The sequence below is a fragment of the Pyrus communis genome, chromosome 3 (genome assembly GCF_963583255.1).
Source record: "Pyrus communis chromosome 3, drPyrComm1.1, whole genome shotgun sequence".
NCBI lineage: Eukaryota > Viridiplantae > Streptophyta > Magnoliopsida > Rosales > Rosaceae > Pyrus > Pyrus communis.
The window spans coordinates 19,998,982-20,024,801 of record NC_084805.1 but is presented as its reverse complement, the minus strand read 5'-3'; the positions used below and the strand labels follow the sequence as shown (position 1 = coordinate 20,024,801).

Below are 25,820 nucleotides of genomic sequence, written 5' to 3'. Positions count from 1 at the left end.
CTAAAAATTCATTACCACTGGTCCCTCAACTTTAATCTAATTAGAGAAATGGTTTCTCGATTATAACCCAATTGTAGCAATAATCCCTCAATTTTAACCCAATTGTAGCAATGGTTCTTCCAACATAACTCATTTTGATAAATGTAGCAATGGTTATGCCAACATAACATAATTGTAGCAATGGTTCTTCCAACATAACTCATTTTGATAAATGTCTGACGAAGTTGAAGAAAAGGACCATAGCTAAACGTTTTGATGAGTTGAGAGATCCCAATTGTAGCAATTGTCCTTCCGACATAACTCATTTTGACAAAATTTTAATGAAGTTGACGGAAATGATCATAGCTACACATTTTGATGAGTTGAGAGACTAATAGTAATGGATTTTTAGTTGAGAGATCATTGCTCCAATTAGATTAACGTTGAGGGACCATTGCTACAATTTACTCTCTAAACTATTTCAATTTATGGAAGGAAGATTCAAACTCGAAACTTGGCTAGTTGACCTAACATTGTTAAATGGAACGAGTAAATTATCAACAATAATAACAACAAACTCTTATCCCACTAAGTGGGGTCGGTTGTATGAATTCTAGAATATCTCGGTGGAACGAGTAAATTATCAGAACTCCACAAATTACTGTACAGATAAAATATATCTTACAAAAGATATTAACAATGGTAAAGGTTGAAATTAATCAGCACTTTCGAGCAATGAACTGACGGTTGAGATTACTAATGATCAAACTCTGGCTTAAGAACCCAAACTGCTCCGTTTTGGTTTTTCTCCAGTTTGGCTATATCCTTCAGAAGATTCTTAAACAAGGGAAGATCCCTTGATGGTATTCTGTCCTTGAAATGCTGCACAATGGTTGAAGAATCGGTACTTCCGCCTCTTTGTTGGATGAATGTACAAATCTGACGAATCACTACTTCAGGCTGCACTCCGCCTAAGTTCTGAGCCGTCCTAGAAGTTCCAACACCGAAGGATTTTGCTATGTTAAACTGATGCTCAATTCCGGCTTCCACGGCTCCTTGGTTTCCTCGAATTTTTGCCAGTAATTCAGCAAAAGATAATGCCTTTCCAGCAGGTGCCCCAGCCACAAAGCCATTTGTGCTGCTGCTGGGGACTTCGTCTGACCGTTTGGTGTTCTTGATCAACTGGGAATTCACAGCAGACCCAAATTTCCCACGGACAGCTGATGGTGCACCTGCCATTCCTGATTTCCCAGTCCATGTGGGGACAGACATACCGTCAAGGCTTCGAAGCATCCGTGACTGGCGCAACGCTTCAGCTGCTCTTTGTGCAACTCGGGAAGCTTGCTCATCAAGCTTCATCTTCTCTTCATCATGGGCATTCATGATTACATCATGGTTCATAGCACTGTGAAGTCAAAATTTGAACAGCACGTAAAATAATAAATAACGGGAACAGAAAGAAACCGAACAATTTCTTGATTGTTTCCGACAAAAATAATAAGTTTATTTCAATTTAAGTTCCACAGCTGTAGATAAATCCTAACATGCCCACAGTTACAGTACTATAAAAAAAAATGTGTATACGGTAAACAAAGTGAAGAAACTTACATGTATGCCTTGGGCGTCAAAAAGCCACCTCAAAATATTTGTCCCTTCATCTACTTCACCGTTACTTTGGTCAGCCTTTTCTTTCCCATTTCTCCTGGATGGTCCAGCCTCTGAGTTATTCGCCTTGTCAGCCACAGCACCATTGGTAGACAGTACAGAACCCCTCTGAGATTCTTGCTTATCCTGCTTATCATTCTGCGCACCAACGACGTTGGCATCTTCAGATAATTGACCGAACAGATAGGCTGTTTCCGTAGACCCATTCTCTCTCTCGTCACTCAGAGTGAAAAGATCCTTCATGTCTCTAGCTTTAAAGAACCTTCTCTGCTGTGGGTTCTTCAATATCTTATTGGTCAGAAAATGCTTGCAAATTTGTCCATGATATACCTTCTCCTCTATGGTTCCACGGGTGATCAATCTATATACAGTTACATCCCTCTTCTGACCAATACGCCAAGCACGCTCCCTTGCCTGTTAAAAACACCCAGATTAGAAGGTTTAACAAAGCACAAATCAACTATTCTAAACAAGGTAACGAAAATCCTGTAGGTATTACTTCAATAAGAAATATAATAGAAGGATCCATCCTCCTAAAATGTTCATAATTTTGCAAGGGGGAATTATCTACGATTCTATCGTAAAATTTTACAGAGGAGAAGACAAGTTTCCAAGTTCAAACATTTGCATCCAACTGAAAACTAGAAGAATAGTAAGTACACAATCATATACCTGCATGTCAGTTGAAGGGTTCCAGTCGGGATCAAAGATGATCACCCTATTTGCACCTGTCAGATTTGTTCCTAAACCACCCACCTTAGTTGTTAAAAGGAAAACAACCACATCACGTGAGTTGTTAAATTCATCTATTAAGGCCATCCTCTGTTTGATGGGAGTAAGACCATCCATCCTCCGGTGACTATAACCATCAGCAACCAGAAAACTTTCAAAAGGTCAAGCATTTGCTTAGTTTGCGAAAAAAGAACACGATGCCCTTGATCCTTCCAAACTTTAAGCACTTGTGAAACAACTAATTTCCCACTGCGTTCAAGATTCCCATAATCTGGATTCTGGCCGCAATGTTCCCTCTCAAGCAGATCAGGGTGGTTGCAGATCTTACGCATGACATCAATTCCATAAAGAAAATTCCTATTCCCATCCATAATCTGTTCTACCTCAGAACTAGCAAGAAATGCTCTATAAGCAGATCTTTGTTCATCAGTGAGGCTGCAAAAGATGACATGTTCAATCTTCTTAGGAAGCTGGGCATTCACATCAGCCTTCATGCGCAGAAGAAGATACGGCATGATCAAGTCTCGCAAAACCACAGCACACCTGCACAATGAAAATAGTTTAGACTGAAAATACAAGAAGTTTCAGGAATAATCTATTTTATAATTTTTTTTTTTTCCTTAAGGATGAACCTATAGTTAAGGAATTTCTCAAATTTGAAGTTACACATTCAAAGTTAGACAAAATAATACATAAGTACTCTGTACGAATCTTGACATATATATATATATTTGAGTTGGGCCATTTGGTATTTGAAAATATCAATACAAACCTGTATGCAGTAGATACTTGTAATGGTGAAGCATTCTCATAACCACCAACAGATATGGGAACTGCAAACTCAGCCTCAAATATGGGCAAGACCCCCAACTTTCCAGGGAAAACAAAATCCAACTAGGACCACAGTTCAGTCAGCTTGTTCTGAATTGGTGCACCAGTCATTATAATACGGTGTACTGTTTGTAACTGCTTACAAACTAGAGTAATTTCTGCATTTGGGTTCCTGATTCAGTGTCCTTCATCCAAAACTGCATAACCCCAATCAACGTCGAGCAAACTTTTCCCTACAATACGGAGTTGCTCGTAAGTTGTAATTAGCAACCCGGATTCTGACCTCAAAACACGGTTGACCAAGGAATCCCATTTTTTGGTGCTTTTAGACGATTCTGGTCTCACATGATCACTGTCTGATGAACCTTCACTATCAGAATCACTTTCATCAGACTTTGATCCTTTTTTTCTTAATAGCAGGCTCTCGAGCTGAGTCGTGAAGTAACTCCACATGAAAGCTTGGGTACCATTTTTTAGCTTCCCTTTTCCATTGGCGCAAAAGTGTAACTGGGCAGATAATAATGCTCAGTTTATACATTCGACTGAAATGCAATGCACCGAGGAAAGACAGAACCTGTATGGTTTTACCAAGACCCATCTCATCTCCAATAATTCCGCCTGCTCTTTGGCAATGCAGTTCCCATAGCCACTGGACCCCTACCTTTTGATAGTCAAAGAGTTGGTTAAAAATGTACTCCGGAATTTTCAGCCCCCCTTGTCGTCTGCAAGAAAAATAACACGTCTCATTACTTTGCAGATTTCTATTGTCAAGCAAGGAAAATAGATATTAAACAACATACTTGATAATATCTTGTAAAGAATAGATATACACTATTAAAACAACTTCTGTTTTACAAAACACTTGACCGTACCATACTTCTGCCTAACACCACCATAAGCAATGACAACACTGAACATACCACTTTCATGCAAATTATTTTCCTCAAAATAAATGCGCTTTCTCCATCTTGTGTCAGGCAAAGGACGCTTCCTTTTCTTTCCTGAACTTTTATTCCTCTGTGTACCATTTTCTAAGGATTGAGGAATTTTAAGCGGTTTCCTTAGCCTCTGAAAGGATAAGTGGGTGGATCAAACTTTGGTAGAGCTTCTGGATCAAGCAGCTCTGTAGCTGGGTGAGCTTGAGCAGCCTCTGAAAGCGACTGCACTGCTCTAGCAACACTGGCTGAAACAAAATCATCACTCCTGCCTTCTTCTGCAAGAACACTACACCTCTGAGATGGCCCTTGTTCTTGAAGGCTACACTCAAAGCCCTTTAGCTTATGGAAAGGAGTCAAAATTCCTTTCCGAACTAATTCATCCCTTTCCTGGCATATCAAAAGCATCAACTTTGTTATCCTTGTTATTAGCTAATCCATATTACACATCAAAATTTACAAAGCAGAACAAGGTGAGAGATAAAAGAACCATGTCCAGTCCAAGGGTGTCAACTCACTGTTTCAACAAAGCCTGCAGATGCTGCATCCAACACGGCATCAAGGTCGTCATCCTCATCAAATGAGACTGTTTTAATCCTTTTTTCTTGATTTTCTCTGGATTTCCGAACTTGTTTCAACTTCCTCTTGGGTGCAGGCTTGTCCTTGACAATATCTAATAAGACTCTGCTGCGCACAATACCCTTGGATGGTCTTCCCTTGCCTAAATCCGAAAGCTCCTTCTCAAGTTGCACCTTTGTTTTCTTTAGACTTCTTAGCCGGTCAGTAGCCAGGGCATGCTGGAGGTTATCCTCTTTATTTCCCAGCTCTGCGCCATCACCACCATCACGATCACATCTTCACTCCCTGCTTGTTCTGGTTCAACAGTGGACTCAACAGCATCGATTTCAAACTCACCTGCCCTCAATTTGTTATACAATTTGAACTCACTGGCCACCAATGGATAAACACCTTCCGCTTTCTCAAGTCGTTCCTCCTCCACATTACTCTCTCCAACTTCACTTACATTACTACCATTGCCATTGTTATGCACCTGCAGTTCAACTCCTAACATCCAATTAACTATTCCATCACTCTCCCCATCTTTTCGGAGCTTAAAAACACGATTTTGAAAATTTCGATCATCTACTTGCAATGCAATATATAATCCAGATTAAAACAACGAATTCAAGCAATTCCACATACCCCTGATAAAATGTCCCTCTCGATATCCTCCGGAATCGCCGCCGTTGCTCCTTTCAAACTGTTGAGCAAAATTGCACCTTCGTCTTCCACCATGCTATTGCAAACGTGAAATTTGAGGCAATTTTTTCTGATAATTTCAATTAGCAACAGCATTTAAGCATGCATTCGAATTCAATTAAGCAGAAAATCCCCAAAAATCCAACACAAAACATCAAACAGAAATCGAATTCGATAAATTACGTACCGAATTCTGTTAAAATATGAACCTGCTAGGGTTTGCAGAGTTCTAGGGTTTAAGCCGTGAGAAGTGTTGAGGATATTTTCATATATTGATTTTCTTCACAAGAAGTACAAGCTTTATACAATACGCAATAGGTTATTCTAGGAAGTCTACTTATACAAGGATTACACAAATCAATCTATTCCTATAATAAAGGAAACAATAATATTCCAAGATATTATCGCTTAATACTCCCCCTCAAGGTGGAATGTGAATGTCAATCACACTCATCTTGCCAAGTAATGAGTGAAACATCCCTTGTCCAAGCGGCTTGGTAAATATATCAGCTAACTGTGCTCCAGTACGAACGTAAGCCGTCGTGATAACCCCTGATTGAATACGTTCACGAACGACATGGCAATCGATCTCTATATGTTTGGTACGCTCGTGGAACACGGGATTGGCTGCTATATGAAGAGCCGCTTGATTGTCACAATGCAGTTTTGCTGGCACACGATGATCAACTCGTAAGTCAGCCAACAAATATTTCATCCATGTAAGCTCACACGTCGCAGAGGCCATGGCACGATACTCCGCTTCTGCTGAAGATCGAGAAACGGTGGTTTGTTTCTTAGTCTTCCAAGATACCAATGCTCCTCCAAGGAATATGAAATAACCCGTAACAGATCTCCTTGTAATTGAACATCGAGCCCAATCAGCGTCACAATATCCAGCCAAGATTAGGTCCCCCTGTGAAGGAAATAGAAGTCCTTGTCCAGGTGCCCCTTTTAAGTATCGCAAGAGACGATGGACTGCATCTAAATGTGGTTTTCTCGGTTGTTGCATGTATTGGCTGAGTACATGAACTGCATATGAAATTTCCGGTCTAGTGATCGTGAGGTAAATGAGTTTACCAACAAGCCTCCTATACTTCGAGGCATCATGAAGAACTTGCCCTTCCGTTGGAGATAGCTTCAAATTTTCCTCCATGGGAAATTTTGCAGGTTTGGCACCCAGTAAGCCGGCTTCATCAAAAATGTCAAGCGTGTATTTCCGTTGCGAGATAGAAATACCTTGAGAAGACCGAGCCACCTCTACGCCGAGAAAGTATTTTAATGGTCCCAGATCCTTGATTCGAAACTGAGTGTGAAGGAACTGTTTGAGTTCACGAATGGTCTCTTCATCGTTGCCTGTGATGATCATGTCATCAACGTAGATTAGTATAGCTGTGAATGAGTGATCACGTACCTTGGTGAACAAGGAATAATCAGCCTTGGATTGTTGATATCCAGCTTGGTGTATGGCAGTGGAAAATTTGTGAAACCAGCTTCGAGAGGCTTGTTTAAGCCCGTAAAGTGACTTGTTGAGTCGGCATACATTGTGCTCCCCCTGACGACGAAGACCGGGAGGTAGTTGCATATAGACTTCTTCCCCAAGGTCTCCATGGAGGAAGGCATTTTGAACATCCATTTGGTGGAGAGACCAACGACGAATAGAAGCCACGACCAAAAGACAGCGGACGGTAATAAGTTTGGCAACGGGGGCGAAAGTCTCTTTGTAATCGATACCTTCACGTTGTGTAAAACCCTTAGCAACCAGGCGAGCTTTATAACGCTCGACAGACCCATCTGAATGATACTTGACCTTGTAAACCCATTTGCAACCAATAGCTCGATGACCGGGAGGGAGACGAGTGAGAGTCCAAGTCTGATTTTGTTCCAAGGCTAAAAGTTCAGATTGCATGGCGGCTTGCCAGGCAGGATCACTGTTGGCTTGCTCAAAAGTAGTAGGTTCGACAATGGTGGAAATGGCACAAGCAAATGAACGGTGTGAAGAAGAAAGATGAGCATAAGAGACATAATAAGATAAAGGGTAATGTGTACCTGACATGGAAGAGGAGGTGGCACTGGGAGCAAGAGAGTGTACATGATATAAATGATATCCCTGAAGTCGCACGGAGGGTTTGGAAGGACGGTTAGAGTGGCGAGTGGCAAGGGGAAGAGGTGAAGGGGCAGGCTCGGTGATGAGAGTGTCCGGGGAAGGGGTGGTGACAAGGGTAGGTGGTGTGTCTTGTGGTGTGTCATGTGGTATGAGGGTGGTGGAAGTGGTAGGAGGGGCAGGTGTGTCATGTGGTGTGTCTTGTAGAGGTGTTAAAGGAGAGTTAAGGGTAGTATCAAGGGGAAGGGGGAGAACAACACTATCAGGTTGGTGATCTAGTGGTTGGGAAGAAAAAGGAAAGGTGTCCTCATGAAAGACCACATCACGGGAGGTGGAAAATTTGTGGGTAGTGAGGTCATACACACGGTACCCCTTTTGACCAAGAGGATATCCAACAAATATGCATTTTCGAGCACATTGATCAAATTTGTGTGTGGGAGTGAGATTCGTGGCATAGCATAAGCAACCAAACACACGCAAATGATGAAAATCTGGAAGTGTACAATGTAAAAGTTCAAATGGGGTTTTGTGATGAAGGAGTGGTGTTGGTAAGCGATTGATTAAATAACATGCTGTTTGAACACTTTCCCCCCAAAAAATTAAAGGTAAATTGGCTTGAAAACGAAGTGCTCGCCCAACATTTAAAAGATGGCGATGTTTTCTTTCAACGACCCCATTTTGTTGGGGAGTAGAGGGACAAGAAGTGTGAAACACAATACCCTTGCTATCAAAAAAGGAACGTAAAGAAAGGAATTCAGCCCCATTATCTGCCCTAATCGTTTTGATCATGCGATTGAATTGTGTTTGAACCCAAGCAATAAAAGAACGTAACAACCCTTGTGTTTCAGATTTTAAACGCATAAGATGGATCCAAGTAAATCGTGAATAATCATCAACAATAGTCAAAAAATATCTAGCCCCCGAATGAGAATTGACTCGATGAGGTCCCCAAATATCACAATGTATTAAATCAAAAGGTGCTTGAGATGAAATAAAACTTGACGGAAAAGACAAACGAGTTTGTTTAGCAAGGGGACAAATGTCACACAAATGACTAGAATCAAACATAATAGTTGGAACTTGCTTGGTCAAAAGTTGTAGGGGACCGGTGGAGGGATGTCCTAAGCGTCGGTGCCAAAGGTTTGAATGACGGTTGACATTGTGAGCTAGATAAGGATTTTGTGTTGACGACAAGTAATAGAGTCCATTATATCGCTTGCCCAGGCCAATCATCCTCCTCGTAGCCATGTCCTGTATCACACAAAAGGTAGGAAAGAAGATCACTATGCATTGTAGAGACTCAGTGAGTTTGCTAATGGATAACAAATAAACTTGAAAATTTGGAACATGTAACACATCATCAAGTTTAATAAGAGGAGTGGCTTGGACGGAACCAACATATTCTATAATGGCCTTTCCCCCATTCGGCATTTGTACATAATCACACATGGATTTCTTGTGAAGCAAGTGAGGTGAAGGGGATATATGATCCGTTGCCCCACTATCAATGATCCAATATAGAGTTTTCTGTGGTAAGGCTCCTGACATATGAGACAGAGGTGTGAGAGTACCTGTGGCGTTTGCAAAATGGTGGGGAGGATTACCATCCAAGTTGTTTTTCTTGAGCATGGCCATGATTTGGTTGTACTCTTCAGAAGTGAACTTGGGGCTGTCACCACTGGTTTCACGATGATGTTGGTCCGTGACTGTGGCGACTTCATTGCCAATCTTTATTTGATTAGCCGCATGTTTCTTCTTGGTAGGAGGGATCATCTTTTTGCCATGGTATTTGTGCCCCGGTGGAAAGCCATGGAGATAAAAACATCGATCTACGGTATGATATTTTTTATCACAATATGAGCATTTAATAGAGGAATTACCTCGTTGTGCAGCAGATTCCCTATGGCTTGTCAAATGCATAGCATGCAAACTGTTGTTATGACGAGTGAGAGATACCTCCACTTGCTTCTCTTGTTGTAAAACAAGAGAGTATGCCTTTCGAGTGTCGGGAAGTGGCTGCATCAACAAGATTTGTCCCCGGACTGCGGCATAAGACTCGTTTAATCCCATGAGGAACTGCATCACTCTTTCCTTTTCATCACGTTCATTGATCTTCTTCAAACCCCCATAAGTGCATGTTGAGGGCTCATGATAGGACGTCAATTCATCCCATAATGCCTTTAGTTTTGTGTAGTAGACTGAGATCGATTGTTGCTCCTGTCTGTGCTAAACAATTTCTCTCTTAATTTGATAAACACGTGAATCGTTCCCTTGAGAGAAACGATCACGCAAGTCAGCCCACACATCTACTGCTGATGTGTAGTAGGAGACGCTGCTTGCAATGTCTTCATGCACAGAATTCAGGATCCACGCGAGGACCATGTCATTGCATCGTTGCCATAATGCAAATTGTTTATCTGTTTCAGCAGGTGGGTCAATGGTGCCATTGACCAAACCTAGCTTGTTCTTAGCACTTAGACTGATGCGCATAGCACGACTCCATGTGTTGTAGTTGTCTTCTTGAAGGGTTTTGGAGACCAAGATGTTCCCAGGTTGATCAGAAGGGTGTAATAAGAACAGGTTCGAGATATCAGCAGCCATCTCTAATGGTTTTGTGTTGGTTCCTGAATCACTCATGATGACGATGTTGTTGGTTGTGGTGCGGAAGCGTTGAAGGTGGGGTATTCAGAGTCACCAGAAACGGTGCTCTGATACCATGTTAAAATATGAACCTGCTAGGGTTTGCAGAGTTCTAGGGTTTAAGCCGTGAGAAGTGTTGAGGATATTTTCATATATTGATTTTCTTCACAAGAAGTACAAGCTTTATACAATACGCAATAGGTTATTCTAGGAAGTCTACTTATACAAGGATTACACAAATCAATCTATTCCTATAATAAAGGAAACAATAATATTCCAAGATATTATCGCTTAATAAATTCAGATATTATTGGTTCACAGAAGTGAAATCCTCTCTCTTCTCTCTCTCTTTCTCTTTCCTACTGTGAGAGGGTTTTGAAGCTACTGTTCGGTTGCTGTTTCTATGGCCCGCGAGGGGCACACGATCATTAACCTGCGCACCCTCTCCGTCGCATCCGAGAAGTAAACTTCCACGGCTTTCTCACTTATCGCGGCAAAGGCGTGGCTCCGGTCCTACGGTTCTTAATCGAAACTAATAAAAAATTATTTGAACTTTAAGTTTTAATAAAATAAAATAAAAAGAAATTGTAAGTAAATAGTAACATAAGTGATTTTTTAAGATAAAATTTTTATGCATAGTAAAGACATGACATATCGTTCAAGTAATCTTCAAATTTAAAATATCAACGTATGTTACAACAGCTCCACTCCCTTGTTTCTACGTGCCCTCCCGCGGTTCTTGAACCGCTTGATATAGATCTGCAACGAAGAATGCGATCAGGTAATGAATGACTTTATTTACTTTCATAAATGGGGAGAAATTGTGTACGTCATTTCACCTGGAAAAATTATATTATGTTTTTTGCTTCAAGTACTATCCAGGATCGACATTGTGATCATGCAATTTCTGATTGTCTGGTTAAATCATTTGAATACCGTTATATACTTTCTTCATTGGACCTGCTTTCTCGCTTGTAATTATCGCTCGTATTTCATACGCAAATTATAGAGATGAGCTATCTAGAAAAAGAATATGTGGCTGATCAAAGTATATTTCATTGATACGGGAATAAGTATATATACAATTATATTCCTTGCATAGCAAGGACTCTTCTTACAAGTTAGGAATACAATCATAATTTAATTCTAACTATTTTCCTATTTGTCTAACACTCCCCCTCAAGTTGGAGAGTGGATGTCAAGAACTCTCAACTTGTGCAACATAGTCAAAAACTTTTCCTTTTCGAGAGGCTTCGTGAATAGGTCTGCCAACCAACATACTTGCTCATTATAATGCCATCTACAATCTTATCTCGTATAAAGTGACAATTCATCTCAATGTGATGAGTTCGCTCATGGAAAACGGGATTAGAGGCTATATGCAACGCCGCTTGATTATCACCAGTGTTCTAAAAATCGGCCTAGGCGCTGGGCGGCGGAGCTCCGACCCGATTTAGACCAAAACGTTCAATTAGGCGGCCGTCTAGACGGTTTGAATCTCGCTGCAATTTTTGCAATCGGATTTACAACTTCCGATCTTGTACATAGTAGCAGAGCTCCGGCGAATTTCTGCGTCTTTGTAAAAATGAGAGAGAGAGAGAGAGAGAGAGAGAGAGAGAGAGAGTATTAAATATTTCAATCTGTGGTGGCGCAAGTTGGATTTGAGATCCAATTTTGAGATTTTGAAAATGAAAGGCCGAAGAAGAAGAACGAAGATGAGGCATGAGGGAAGAGAGTGCCAGATGATATGGGTTCTTGGGTGATGTGAAATAGTGGTTTTAATTATGAAACCACCCACTCATCAGATGATTTTAAATATGAAAGCACCCACTTGCGTGGGTTTTTTTTGTAGTTTTAAAAGTTTGGGATGTATATTATATGTATATAAATGTTATATAAATTATAAATTATAAATCATTTAGATAATATTTTGTTTTTTTTTTCCTAGGCAAGCATATTAGATATGCACATAAAACATTCACATATGCATGTTCTTCTATAAGAAATAACATATTATTCAATAATTATTTACATCTGATATAGTAAATTTAATTAATTCATATAATATATAAGAAATTTATCTAAATCCGCCTAGCGCCCGCCTAGCTGCCTGGGCGCCCACCTAGCTGCCTAGGCGCCCACCTAGCTGCCTAGGCGCCTACCTAGCTGCCTAGGCGCTAGGCGCTAGCCCACTGCCCGATTAGTGCCTAGTGTTTTTTGGAACCTTGATTATCACAAAATAAATCGGAAATGGTCAATTAAGGGAATGTTCAAATCCTTCAACAAAAACCAGAGCCAAATTACTTCACAATAAGCACCTGCCATAGCCCTATATTCCGCTTTAGCTGAAGAGAGCGAAACAGTTTTCTGTCGCTTTGTCCACTATGAAATCAAAGAATTTCCCAATAATACACAATACCCAACAGTCGACTGGCTAGTAATAGGACAACTCGCCCAATCAAAGTCGCAAAATGTAGTTAACTTAATCTGGTTGTCTGAACGGAATAGTAAGCCTTGACTTAGAGTGGACTTCAAATAACGAACAACTCGAAGCGCAACATCCATATGAGGTATCTGTGGATCGTGCATAAAACAACTTATAACATGTACATGATAGGTAATATCCGGCTGGGTTATAGTGAGGTAGATCAACCAACCTACTAAACGCCAATACTTTTTAGGATCATTGAGAAGTTATCCTACTAAACGCCATTTTCCATCCATTTTTCATCCTTTATCAAATAATTTTGGATCAAGAAACCTCAATACCCAGAAAATATTTTAAATACCAAGGTCCTTAATCCGAAAATGATTACGGAGAAAAAAAATTTAGAGAATCAATGGCACCCATGTCGTTGCTTGTAATCACAATATCATCTACATAAATGAGCAAGGCTGTGAAACAAGTACTTAAATTTTTTGTAAACAATGAATAGTCAGCTTTGGATTGTTAGAATTTTTTTTATATACCTAATTATTAGAATTTTGTTTTCTAATAATCCAATGTATTATCATAAATATAATTTTTTTTTATATACCTAATTATTAGAAATTTTTTTTTGGGTGCCCCTTTCAAATTTGGGTCCTACAACCACACTAGTGGCATTGGGCCTGGACCGGGCGTACTCATGGCAACAACTTGCCCTTTTCGTATGTTGGGGTTTGTCGTTCTTTTCATAAATGGTCCTACTTTTTATGATAATACATTGGATTATTACTCGACATTGACAACAAAACAAAAATAATGAATGCTAATGATTAGTCGTCCACACGCGTGACTGGCCATTTGTGCAACTAAGAACCACTAGTGCATATTAGTTTCACAATACATCAACTACTTGCGGTTATATCTCGCTCGAGCCTTGCATGAGAAAATAAAAGAGAGAATATTTTCCCAAGATTTTGTAACTTACGACGAATATTCAATTTCAAAGTCTAAAGGGTTATACGTGCATTACACATGATTCTTCAAAACAAGTGTGTGATATTTCAAACGTCAAAATATACTTTTGAAAAGAGTTATATATGAATTATTTAAAACTTTTCAAATTAAAAAAAATAAATAAAATGTAAAAAGCAAATATTTTCGACCAACTGGGCTACAAAACTTTTCCTATTCATATCATTGGCCTTCTTTATTTTTAAATTAAGAGAATAATTGGGAAAGAAAGGATACGCAACCCGCGGGAAAACTTTGAACATAAACACATGGAAGTGGAAGAACCCGGCCACCCACGCGAATCTTCGCCGATCAGTTTCTAGCCAGATCCAACGCACCAAAAAATAAAATAAAATAAATAAAAGTTTGTTAAATCATTAATTATTTTTCAAAATCCAAGAGGAAAATTCGAAGGAAGATGGGGAGCTATATATACCAATATACAAATGGAGGGAAGATGTGTCTCCCTCTGCTGCCCACAACACACAGAAGAGAGAGAAAGTGAGGAGAGAGAGAGTTTATTTAGGGTTCTCGCGGATCGCATTGTCTTTTCTTTTCTGCCCGTCGCTAAGTTTACGCGGTAATCCGAATTCTCAGCCCCAAATTTTCAATTTCCTTTTTCTCCAAAAATTTTCATTCCTACAATGCTCGATTTGCATGCAATCGATTGCATTCGATGCGTTTCGTGATCGGAATTACAATGCAGATGGCTCGCGATTGAGAAATTCACGTTGCGATTTTGGCATGGTGGTGGGCTGCATTGCTAGGAGGAGGAGGCAATGGATTCGGCAAGGAGTTGGCTGCAGAAGCTTCAGCCGCGCGACAAGATGAGGAACTCGACGAGGAGGAAGGAGCCGTGCGCCGGCGGCGATGGAGGCGGAGACGAGTCGAATATGGACGAGGAGGCACTTTCCAATGTTACGAAGCAGAAGGCTGCGGCGGCGAAGCAGTATATTGAGAACCATTACAAGGAGCAGATGAAGAACCTCCTGGAGCGAAAGGAACGGTATATATACATTGAATTGATGAATTTGCATTTTTGTTTTGGGAAATTGGCAAAATTGTAGAATTTAGCAATTGTAACGCTAAATAATGCAGCTTTGTGATAATTTCTTGTTGGATTTACTCATATCAGCACAGAAATTTAAACCAGCTTTTTTGAGTTTCTTTCGATTTCAATTTAGTAAATTATGATTCTTTACGGCAGACGAAATATGTTAGAGAAAAAGTTGGCTGATGCCGACGTCTCTGAGGAAGATCAAAGCAACCTTCTGAAGTTCTTGGAGAAGAAAGAAACCGAATACATGCGCCTTCAGAGGCATAAAATGGGTGTTGATGATTTTGAGTTGTTGACTATGATCGGCAAGGGAGCATTTGGTGAGGTATATGTTTTCCATCAAGATCTTGTACTTGTATCGTCTTCTTCAGTTTGAATAGCTTTAGAAGTGTTTTTGGTCTCTGTATATGGGGAATGCGGAGGTAGTGAATACATGTTTGGCTACTAAAAGAAAAATGTTACATGAAGTAGAGACCGTTAATGAAACAAAAAGTTCAGTTTCAGCGTCCCAGCACAGCGTGGAGTCTTTGTCTTATGGGGCTGATATAAGTGTTTGACCAGTAAAATGTTACTTCATGGTGCAGGTTCGTGTATGCAGGGAAAAGACGACTGGTTCTGTATATGCCATGAAAAAGCTAAAGAAATCAGAGATGCTTCGTAGAGGCCAGGTAATCGGTTTATTGTTCTTCCATTCAAATTACTGAGGTAATTACAACTGTATTTAATGCCACTTGCTTTATATTATGTTTAGGTAGAGCATGTCAAGGCTGAAAGGAACTTACTTGCTGAGGTGGACAGCAATTGCATTGTCAAGCTGTACTGTTCGTTTCAAGATGATGACTATCTTTATCTTATAATGGAATACTTACCGGGAGGAGATATGATGACTTTGCTTATGAGAAAGGATATTTTGACTGATGATGAAGCTAGATTCTATGTTGCCGAAACAGTTTTGGCTATTGAATCTATCCATAAACACAATTACATTCATAGGTTTGTTGTACAAATTCACAATTCACACTGATTTTTCTGACAAATTTGGCAACAGAATTTTATTGGACTGTGAAATGGAGGTTAACCTAGTCTCTTTTGCATATAACAGGGATATTAAGCCTGACAATTTGCTACTCGATAGATATGGACACTTGAGACTGTCAGATTTTGGGTTGTGTAAACCTTTAGACTGCAGTACTATCCGAGAAGATTTTTCAGTAGCACCCAATGCTAATGGCGCTGCACAGAATGATGAACGTCCTGCAGCTCCAAAACGAACACAACAAGAGCAACTGCAACATTGGCAGAAGAATAGGAGAATGCTTGTAAGTTATATACCACTATGCAATCTAATATCTGCTTGAGAGTAGACAAAAGATGAACTGATTCTTTGTGGATGCACAACGTTGTCATTTATGATCTTTTTTGTAGAATGTTGAAAATGTGTCATTCCTTAAATTGTTGATATATGCCTGTTGCAGGCTTATTCGACTGTTGGTACCCCTGACTATATTGCTCCAGAAGTTCTGTTGAAAAAAGGTTATGGGATGGAATGCGATTGGTGAGTATTATGCATTTTAGCAATAGGATGTTTGAATGTTTAACACCGATGAATTAATTCCAATATGTTTTAAATATCAATTGAGATCTCTTTACATAGACTCCATTTTTGTTAATCAACAATCAGTTGGAGAATCATGTGGCATACGATCACTATTTTTACCATATACTTCATTTTTGTTAAATCAACAATCAATTGGAGAATCATGTGGCATAACAATCACTACTTTTACTGCCTTTTATATTTTAATGGGACCATTTTTGAAATTGGTGTACCATATCACTTTTATGGACCATAAACTGAAGAGCGACCTTGTTTTTCGATGCCTGGATTGACCGAGTTGTGATTTTTGTTGATACACAGGTGGTCACTTGGTGCTATTATGTATGAAATGCTTGTGGGTTACCCACCCTTCTATTCTGACGATCCAATGTCAACATGCAGGAAGGTAAAGTTTAGAAATATTGAAAGTCAGATTGTTCTCTTTTAAAAAGTCTCAACCATAATTCCCTTGGGCTTTTTTGTGTGTGGCTTGTGACGTCTTATTTCACCATTTATCCTATCCTATCCTATTTTCCTGACGTTTTCTGTCTTGCTCATCTCTTGTAGATTGTAAACTGGAAAACTCATTTGAAATTTCCAGAAGAAGCAATGCTATCTCCAGGGGCAAAAGATCTTATTAGTAAACTTTTGTGTAATGTCAACCTAAGGTTGGGAACAAATGGCTCAGATGAAATAAAGGTGTTGTATGGTGTGTCCTGTTCTAAGTTTGTTTGATTTGCTCATGAACTTGTTGCATATAATGGGAATTACCTTGCTGCTGATTCCTATTTCAGGTTCATCATTGGTTCGATGGGACTGAGTGGGATAAGCTTTATCAAATGGATGCTGCATTTATTCCTGAGGTCAATGATGATTTGGATACTCAAAATTTCGAAAAGTTCGATGAGGTATAGATGTCCCTCAGTTTTTGTGCATTTTGTCATGCTATTTGTGGTGAGCATATCATGTTGCTCATAGTTTGATGAATACCTATTTCCGTATGCAGGCTGACCATCAAACTCAGAGTTCATCCAAAACTGGTCCCTGGAGAAAGGTAAAATTATGATTTTTATTCTTTTCACTCAGCTATTGTCACCGATTTATGTATCGAATTTGTCACCATTGTTTGTTAGATAACTCGCCCTACAAGCTACCCCTACCACACCCCTAAATCTTTCCAAATTTTCCCCTAATATTTTTCTCTCCCCATTTTGCAGATGCTCTCTTCTAAGGACATTAATTTTGTGGGCTATACCTATAAAAACTTCGAAATTGTTAACGATTATCAAGGGCCTGGGATGGGTATACCTCTTTCTATCTTCCATGAACTTGCTGGAGAACCTTATCGTTCGTTATATATTGGTATCAGTTTCGAAGTTTTCTACATACGTGGCATATACATGGATTTTTTTTATGGTTCATGTCACGCAATGTGTGAGTAAACCCGAAAACGTGTGGTCTTTGGTATGGCAATTTTCTGTTTTATGTAAACTTGGGTGTCTTCTTTCTATGTAGCCTCGTTGAAGAAGAAAAACGCCAAATCGAAAAGACCATCTGTAAAAACACTCTTTGGTAAGTACATATATTGCTGCCCAGCATTTAAAGTTTTAATCCACGATTGGGCAAATGTCTTTTACATTTCTCACCCTTTTGTGCTCACTTGATGCAGATGAAGAGTCAGAGAAGTCTGAGACATCAGAAACATCCGATAGCGGAAGCAGTCATCATGTGCAAGGGAGCTTTTTGAACCTCTTGCCTCCCCAGTTAGAAGTATCTCAAAACCGGGAGGAGTCTTCCTGACCTGACCAATCCATCACACGGACTAGGAGCTTGTTCTCAATTGCATTTCGGCTTTCAAGTGGCAAAGGATACAATTCTCAGACGCTGCCTTCTACGCCTGTATTTTTCCGTGGCTGTACCGGCTGGAGCTTCGAGGTTTCGAACAAAAACTCAAGAGGCTCTTGATGCCTGAAGAAAGGTAGTGCAGTTTGAAGCCACTAATTCTAATTGAGCCTTTTTCTTGGACAAAGCATCCTGTAAGTTTTCTCTGTCTTGAAAGATGAAAGTAAAACTGAAGAGTAAATACTACCCAAATTCAATTTACCACAACTAACGTGTAATTCTTGATGTAATTCTACCAAAATATTCTACAAACACACTCGAATTTGTTTGCAGTATACATGTGCTATTCACTTTATTAACTAATGACACCAATGTACGCGTGTTTTTTACTTATCAGCAATTAATGTCAATGAAATTTGAACTCAGAACCTCATCTAACATGGTTGTCAGATCAAACAGTTATTAAGTTAATCTTTCTCTTCTTTGAATTTTGTGCTTCTAGTCTTTTACTTTATAAATCAATCTATCAAATAGGAAAAAGCACCAACTGAATTGGTTACGAATTTCAGTTGGTTGCGAACTTTTAATCATAAGTAGTATTGGAAGAATTTGTAGTTGGTTTTATTTGAATGTATCTTTCCGATCAAATTTATTTGAACTAATGACGCCACCTTATGTCATGCTTACTGTGACTATGTCGTGTACTGTATATTATATTTTTCATTTATTTAATTTATTTTTATCTTTCAGTCGAAAACATAGAGGGTATGACGATTTCGTAGAATGCACGTCGACTGGGAATCTCATTGGAGGCCAAATGAAATTAGGGCGTAATTTGAAAATTTCTCCAATTACGGATAATATTATTATTCTTCCTGGTGGGGCTGTGTTTGCTCCAAGTTTGCCGTATGGCGACTATATAGACCATAGGGGCCGTTTGGTACGCAGATGGGATGAGACAGAACAGGATGGGAAGGGACAAGACGGGACGGAATAGTGGTTCTAGGGACGGGACAAGACGGGACGGAATAGTGGTTCTATGTGATGTTTGATATGCGTATGACAGAACGAGAGAGTTGTTCCGTTTTGCGTTTGGTAAGCGCAGGACGGAACGGAACCAAAACATTAAAATGACTAACTTACCCCTTTTCCGTCTGTTGTTTGGAACAATGTTTGGGACGGGACAGAACACTTTTTTTTTTTTTTCCTTCTTCTTGCTGCTACTTATCTATGATATATTTTGTACACTATACTTGGATGTGTTCATATTTCGTACCGCATATAACAGAAAACAAGAGACATATATTTGTACTTTGTTGCTCATATAATTAATTTAGTGGGATAATATGTCAATTAATTTTATGTGATTTAAAAAAATAATAGGGTGAGAGCATGCCATTGGCTTGGCACTTGGCACATGGCAGTGTAGCCACAATATGTATATGGTTATGTATTACAGATGAAGAGGTTGGCGTGGTAGAATAACCGTTGATGCAATGGCTATGTTGGAATCTTTGACACAATCTGCTTTCATCTCTTTATCATCACATTGAAGTGCAAATTGTGTCAAACAATATGTATATTATAAGTTGAGCTGTGAGACAATTGGATGTATATGACATTGGTTGTCATGCAAGGATGAAAAATATATAAGTTTAATGATATTATATTGCTAAAGCAATAAACATGAAATATCCAGAACTTAAACATGAAATCCCAAATTAAACATTCGTCCCGACTTCAGAAAAAAAGAAAAAAAAAAAGAAAAGATAATGTCTTACTAAACCCCAGAAGTTGAGGTAGTTCATATCATACTAAACCCCCTAATGCTTAGATTCCATCCATATACATTTTAATGAAATTTTCCTTGTGAGAGTCATCCAGGGTACACCAAATACTCATCATATCAGTATCTTTCGTATCTTTCACTAATTTCACTAAATTCTCAGCACCTGATCATATGGGAGACCCATGGCCTGAAGTTGAGAAAGTAACCTGGCTTTTGCTTCTCTCAAAGTAAAACTTTCACCTAAATTCTTCATTTCAGTAATTGCTTTATCCCAACCTTCACGGATAACAACTACAATATTTGCATCAGCATCATTCTTATTCCTCTTCCTCTTCCTAATAGGTTGAGATGCACTAGACGTACCAACAGAAAGAGATGGGATAGGTGAAGTCAGAGGCATCTCGAATGTCTCATCGCCATCCTCATTTTCCAATACCATGTTTTCGATTGCATATGCTGCTGATTCAGCCATACTACCCGTGGCTCGGTTTCTCACAAACACCGTACACAAGCGTGGATACAACGGAAATGGCTTATTTGGTTTGTAAGATGCATTAGGGTGTTTCTACAATAAGAACCCAAAGAAATCAAAGTTATGACTTTTAAAGCAACTAATTGAAAAAGAATAAGAAACAAAATGTACCTTCACGCACAGCTAAAGTACATCGTCACTATCCACAACAACACATTTTTTTTCGTCATCCCAACCAAATCCAGAGGTATTCATTATGTCATATGCAGAGGAATACTTTTCTTTTAGACGCTTCAGCTTGTTTTGTATATGCTTTGGCTGTATATTAATGCCCGGAATCATCTCCCTCATCTTCATGGCAACCATTACAAATGTACTAGCCCTAAAACTGCTGGTCTCACACCTAACACCATCAACTACCATCTCCTCGAGGATGGTAAGCAATACATCCTCGTCATGATCATTCCAATTACATGAGGCGGCCATATAATCCATCAAAGAAGCCATAATATTACATATGTAAAACAAAGAAACATATTGTTAGTGGAGCAAACATGATGCAATTAAGTTAATATCTGCCTACAACTTTTTACAAAGCTAAATTACTTCCTAGTGGAAAAGGTAATCCAGTGAACAATATATATGATCAATTAAAAAGCAAATCCAGTGAACAATATATATGTTTTTTTTTTCACTGTTGTTTGGGCAGTATTGCAACTCTTTGGTTTTCATATGCAGCATCAGGAGGTGCAGCATCAGTAGGCTGAAAGCATTAGTGATACAACATCAGTAGGTGTAGCATTAGTATTACCTAGTAAGACAACTTACGACAAGTAAGAAGGGACTAAAACGAAGAAATGAAAAGGCCATTGTAACCAGCGTTTTTTTGTCTTTTATATTCATATGCTTGATTCTACAATATGAAGAAATGAAAAGGTCGTTGCAGTCAATTTGCTGCAATTTATTTTGCTAAATGTTTATTCTCTGTCTTTTACTTTATTGTTAGTATTTTCTTCTTACTGATAATTTAAGCAATAAAAAACAAACATCTCAATAGTCTTCAAATAATAAAAAAACAATTACAGCAATCATCTCAGTAAAATGTCATCAAACAAACAACAACAACTACCATGTCAACCAATTTTCAAGCCCTCCTTCCTCTCCACTCATCATATATTTCTCTTGCAAGATCATCCCTCCATTGAGTCCATGTCTGGCTTGACTTAACGGTTTCAATGTAGGCTAATACTTCTGGTAAATCTTCCCATATAGGCAATTCATCAAATGCAAGCCTTGCATTTTCCTCAGGATCAACCGCCATATACATTCTGATAAAATTATGAAGTAAACTACATGATGTGATCATTCATCCCTGAATCTTGATTAGATAGTAGGAAGGACTTCGCAAGATAGCCCAACATCTTTTGAGGAGGCCAAAACATCTCTCAATGACATTCCTAGCACGTGAGTGTTTCATATTAAAATATTCTTCATGATTCCTAGGTGCACGTGAATTGCCTTCCCACTCTTGCAAATGGTATCTAGTGTCTCTATACGGTACCAGAAAACCCTCACTATTCGTATATCCAGAATCAACCAAATAATATGTACCTATATTAGTTGATAGTAAATTTTAGTTCTTGGGCAACAAAGGTGAGGAAGAATACTAGCTACTTGTCTATCTTACCGGTTGGGACCTTGAGGCCATTAGCTCTAGTACCAGCGTCACCAAGAACTCTCGAATCAGTAGTTGATCCCTTCCAACCGGATAACACATATACGAATTTGAGGTCATGTGTGCATACACCTAACACATTAGTTGCTATATGACCCTTCCTTGTTCTATATCTTGGTCTATCGACCTCAGGCACAGTGACCTCTATGTATGTTCCATCTAGCACTCCTAAGCAACCCTAGACAAAAGAAAAACTTATATTAATTACCAACTACAAATAATTTTGTTATTAATGATTTTACTATGATGCTTACCTTAAAACATTTCCATCTCGATTCCGTGCAATCTTTTGGGATAGGGTTTGGTTTTGCAAACAACACATCTTGCAAATTGAGCAACGCACACAATACTCTGTGAATATACCGACTAATAGTTTCACTAGACCTAATGAATCTAACTTGCATTGACCTGTTTTTATTGTGGTGGGCTAATATGTTAACAAAAGTAGCTACTTGCTCCTCTGTTGTAACATGACCATCATCTACCAACCCACCATGAATTTGTAGTAAATCACATAAAACTGCAAATGCATTCTTATCCATTCGCAGCTCCCACAAACAGTTAGTATCACTCAATCGCGTGATATGATTTATTTCCTCTCTCCTAACATGAAGTCCAACAAATGTCCTCAGCTCTAAACTAGCTCTTTCACGTTGTCTCCTTTGTTGATGTCTATACCTCAACAATTGTGCATTCATAGTAAAGATTTGTGCCATTACAATCCAAACGTTCAAAAGAACAAAGAATTGAGTCTCATATTCATCCATACCTTCACATGCAAAAAAACAACACATGAATGAATGGAGCATCAACATAAGCTGGATTCAATTACAAGCGTATGATTAAATGGTAAAATAAAGTGGAGCTTCATATCCTAATTGCAATTCTTAAAGTGTAGCATCAACTTTATCATGCACTGAAAATCTGAGTGCAACATCAGTGATGCTGCTGATGCAGCATCAGTAGATGCAGCATCACTGATGCAACATCAGTAGGCTGAAAGCAGCAGTAGGTGCAGCATCAGTATTAGCTTGTAATGTAATTAATGAAGTTTCTAATTTGTGATTACCTAAAAATTAAGTTAATTAACATATATAGTTTAATCACAGTCAGAACAAGCAAACAAATTAGAAGTCACAAAGATGCTTGGATTTCACATATGGATGAGGTTGCAAATTGTAAAATTTTGCTAAATTATCTTTGAGCAATTTCTTTGTCATTCAAGATCATGTTATGTTTGTGTTGGTCTCTCTAAAATTTCTTCATTAAACATATTATAAAGAAAATGGATGAAGATGAAACAAAGTCTCGTCTTTCTTTGCATTCTACAATTGCTCATGATAAATTAAGAATTGGATATATCTATGAAATTTCCTAGTTGGAGCTGACCTTACCCTTTATTGCTAACAAATAGTACCTTCATTTTTACCCTTTTAATATGTTCATGCATTTATAATGTAGATTGGAGTTCACTATGGTGGAAAGTTTTATGAATTAGTAAGCAATTATTTGTTTATAAATTCGAAAACGATTGATTCACTTAAGTTCCTAATCAAAATAACATAAACATTCACACTAATAAAGAACTTGGAAAATGGTATGAACCTCCAACTGTTTACGTCTTCCTATCTTATGTAAAAATAAACATCACGTATGGGTTCTTCCACTGGATGATATCCATTTTTAGACCTACAACTTCACCCAACAGATGGGTTCCTCCACTAACAGTATAAAAAAGTTTTAAATTACAATTAAACTTACTATTTTGTATCTTCATCTCCCATTTCGTGTTCTCTCTTTCTCATGACAAACCAAAAACACAAACTTCCTAAAATTGGAGTCATTTCATTCCTCCTTGAAACAATTTTTAATTTTTTTTGTTGCTACAGTAGAGCAACCTCCCTTATCACAAAACCTTAAATAAATATAAATAAAAATAAAAAATTAGTACAAAAGACCCCAGCCATTTTTCTCTTCCACCCTTGCTCTCTTGTTTCTCTCTCCCCCCATGAAACTCTAGCTTTTTCCCCTTCCTAAAAGTCAAAAACTTTTAACCCAAGCAATTATCCTCAACAATCATATACATTGGTGAGGGGAATCAAAATCGAGCACTATGATTCTTTGTTCAATTAAAATAGTCACTGTGTTTTTTGTTTAACATTTAGAAGGTCAATGTACAGAAAACTAGATATAAAATGACTATATTTTGAGTAGCAATGAACCAACAGAGGAAAATCCAACAGAGAACCCAATCCAACATATGAAAATCCAAAACATGTAACCCAATCCAATCCAACAGAACCCAAAGACATCATATTTATAGATTTCAGCACATAAAAATCGAAACTTGAACATTGAAAAAATGAATCTAGATAGAGAGATACCTTTGAATGCAGTACTGCTCAATAGGGGGAATGGAAGCAGATAAACAAAGGCAGATCTTTGGTTGCAGATGCAGTATTGGGAAGATCGAAACACTACAGAATACAAAGAAATCAAAACAAGCAAATCAGAAAAGAATACAAAGAAATTAAAGCACTACAAAATACAAAGAAATTCAACAAAATTAGGAACTAGGTGTTAATGAAATCGAAACAAACAAATCAAAAAAGAATAATAATGCCACTTCAAATTTACATCAAAATTAATTAAATTTAAGATTGGAGGATTTGTAAGAGTATGGGGTTTAGTTTCAACAGTTGTCGCATGGATGGTATGGGGTTTAGTTTCAATCAGTCCAAGTGGGTAGGGTTTCTGACTGCAAGCCTCCAAAAAGTGGTACGAGGGCTGAAAGCTACGTAGATACTCAAAGCAATAGTAAACACCAAACCAAGAGAGAAACAAAAAGTACTACAAAATACAAGGAAAGAGAAACCGAGAGGCTACGCAATCACAATCAGATTGAACCTGGAACGGAGATGCAGAGCTGAAATTCACGGATAAGAGGATGAGGAGGAAGGTTGCGAAGGGGAGATGCAGGGATGAAGATGTTCACAACGGCAGAGAAGAGAAGATGATAGTTAAGGTTTGTTGTATAATATAGATGGTGTAAATATTGAAAAAGCTAAGGGGTATTTTTGTCTTAAAATTTTATGATTTTTGTGTTCCACGGGACGGAACGACTCGTTCTAAAGGGGGGGTGCAACAAAAATTTAACCTATTTTTGTTCCGTAGGATAGCACGTTCCACATAATTTAGCGCACCAAACATGGGACGGAACGCGTCCGTCCCACTTCATTCCGTCCCATCCCACGTACCAAACGCGCCCATGGAGTCACCATTAGTCAGCAATCATTCCTGTATTAAATAATACGATAATTTTCACTTTACTATACTAAAGTTTCATGGTTTTTTAACTTTTACACACTAAGTTTTTTTCATCCCAATCTCATACCTAACATGAAAATTGTGGGACACTTTCATACTTCTGTGAGTTTGATTTTTAACTTTTCTGTTAATTGATGACATAGTAGAATTTGACACACAAGTTCATGCCATGTAGGCTCACAGATTAATTAAATATTAAAAATTAACTTTACAATAATTTGAGAATAAAAATGCTTGTAAATACAAAAATGAGAGCAACGATGCTCATCTATCTTACACCAAAAAAGGAAAGTTGCAGTTGGCCTAGGAAAAAGAAGGAAGACTTAGCTATAATGTGAGAAGCCTAGAGATGCCCTAAGAAAACCTGCAAAGAGAACCATCACCTACAAACGAAGGTTCAACTCAAGATAGGGGGACAT

The 25,820-nt window shown here is 38.5% G+C and overlaps 1 protein-coding gene and 1 pseudogene across 2 annotated transcripts; one reads left to right on the top strand and one right to left on the bottom strand.

Moving 5' to 3' along the window:
* Positions 1 to 582: 582 nt before the first annotated feature.
* LOC137728388 (protein CHROMATIN REMODELING 8-like) lies at positions 583 to 5,517 on the bottom strand (annotated as a pseudogene).
* Positions 5,518 to 14,053: 8,536 nt separating this feature from the next.
* LOC137729759 (uncharacterized) lies at positions 14,054 to 18,469 on the top strand. Of its 2 annotated transcripts, XM_068468779.1 has the most exons (14): positions 14,054 to 14,162; positions 14,289 to 14,588; positions 14,790 to 14,964; positions 15,224 to 15,307; positions 15,391 to 15,632; positions 15,742 to 15,958; positions 16,115 to 16,194; positions 16,558 to 16,642; positions 16,804 to 16,935; positions 17,031 to 17,144; positions 17,243 to 17,290; positions 17,454 to 17,538; positions 17,752 to 17,808; positions 17,906 to 18,469. In XM_068468779.1, the coding sequence occupies exons 2-14, from the start codon at positions 14,362 to 14,364 to the stop codon at positions 18,034 to 18,036; spliced, it is 1,677 nt and encodes a 558-aa protein (XP_068324880.1). In that variant the 5' UTR covers positions 14,054 to 14,162; positions 14,289 to 14,361; the 3' UTR covers positions 18,037 to 18,469. The 2 variants fall into 2 exon arrangements, with proteins under 2 accessions (XP_068324880.1, XP_068324881.1); XM_068468780.1 differs by lacking the exon at positions 14,054 to 14,162 and having other exon boundaries at positions 14,275 to 14,588.
* Positions 18,470 to 25,820: the final 7,351 nt, after the last annotated feature.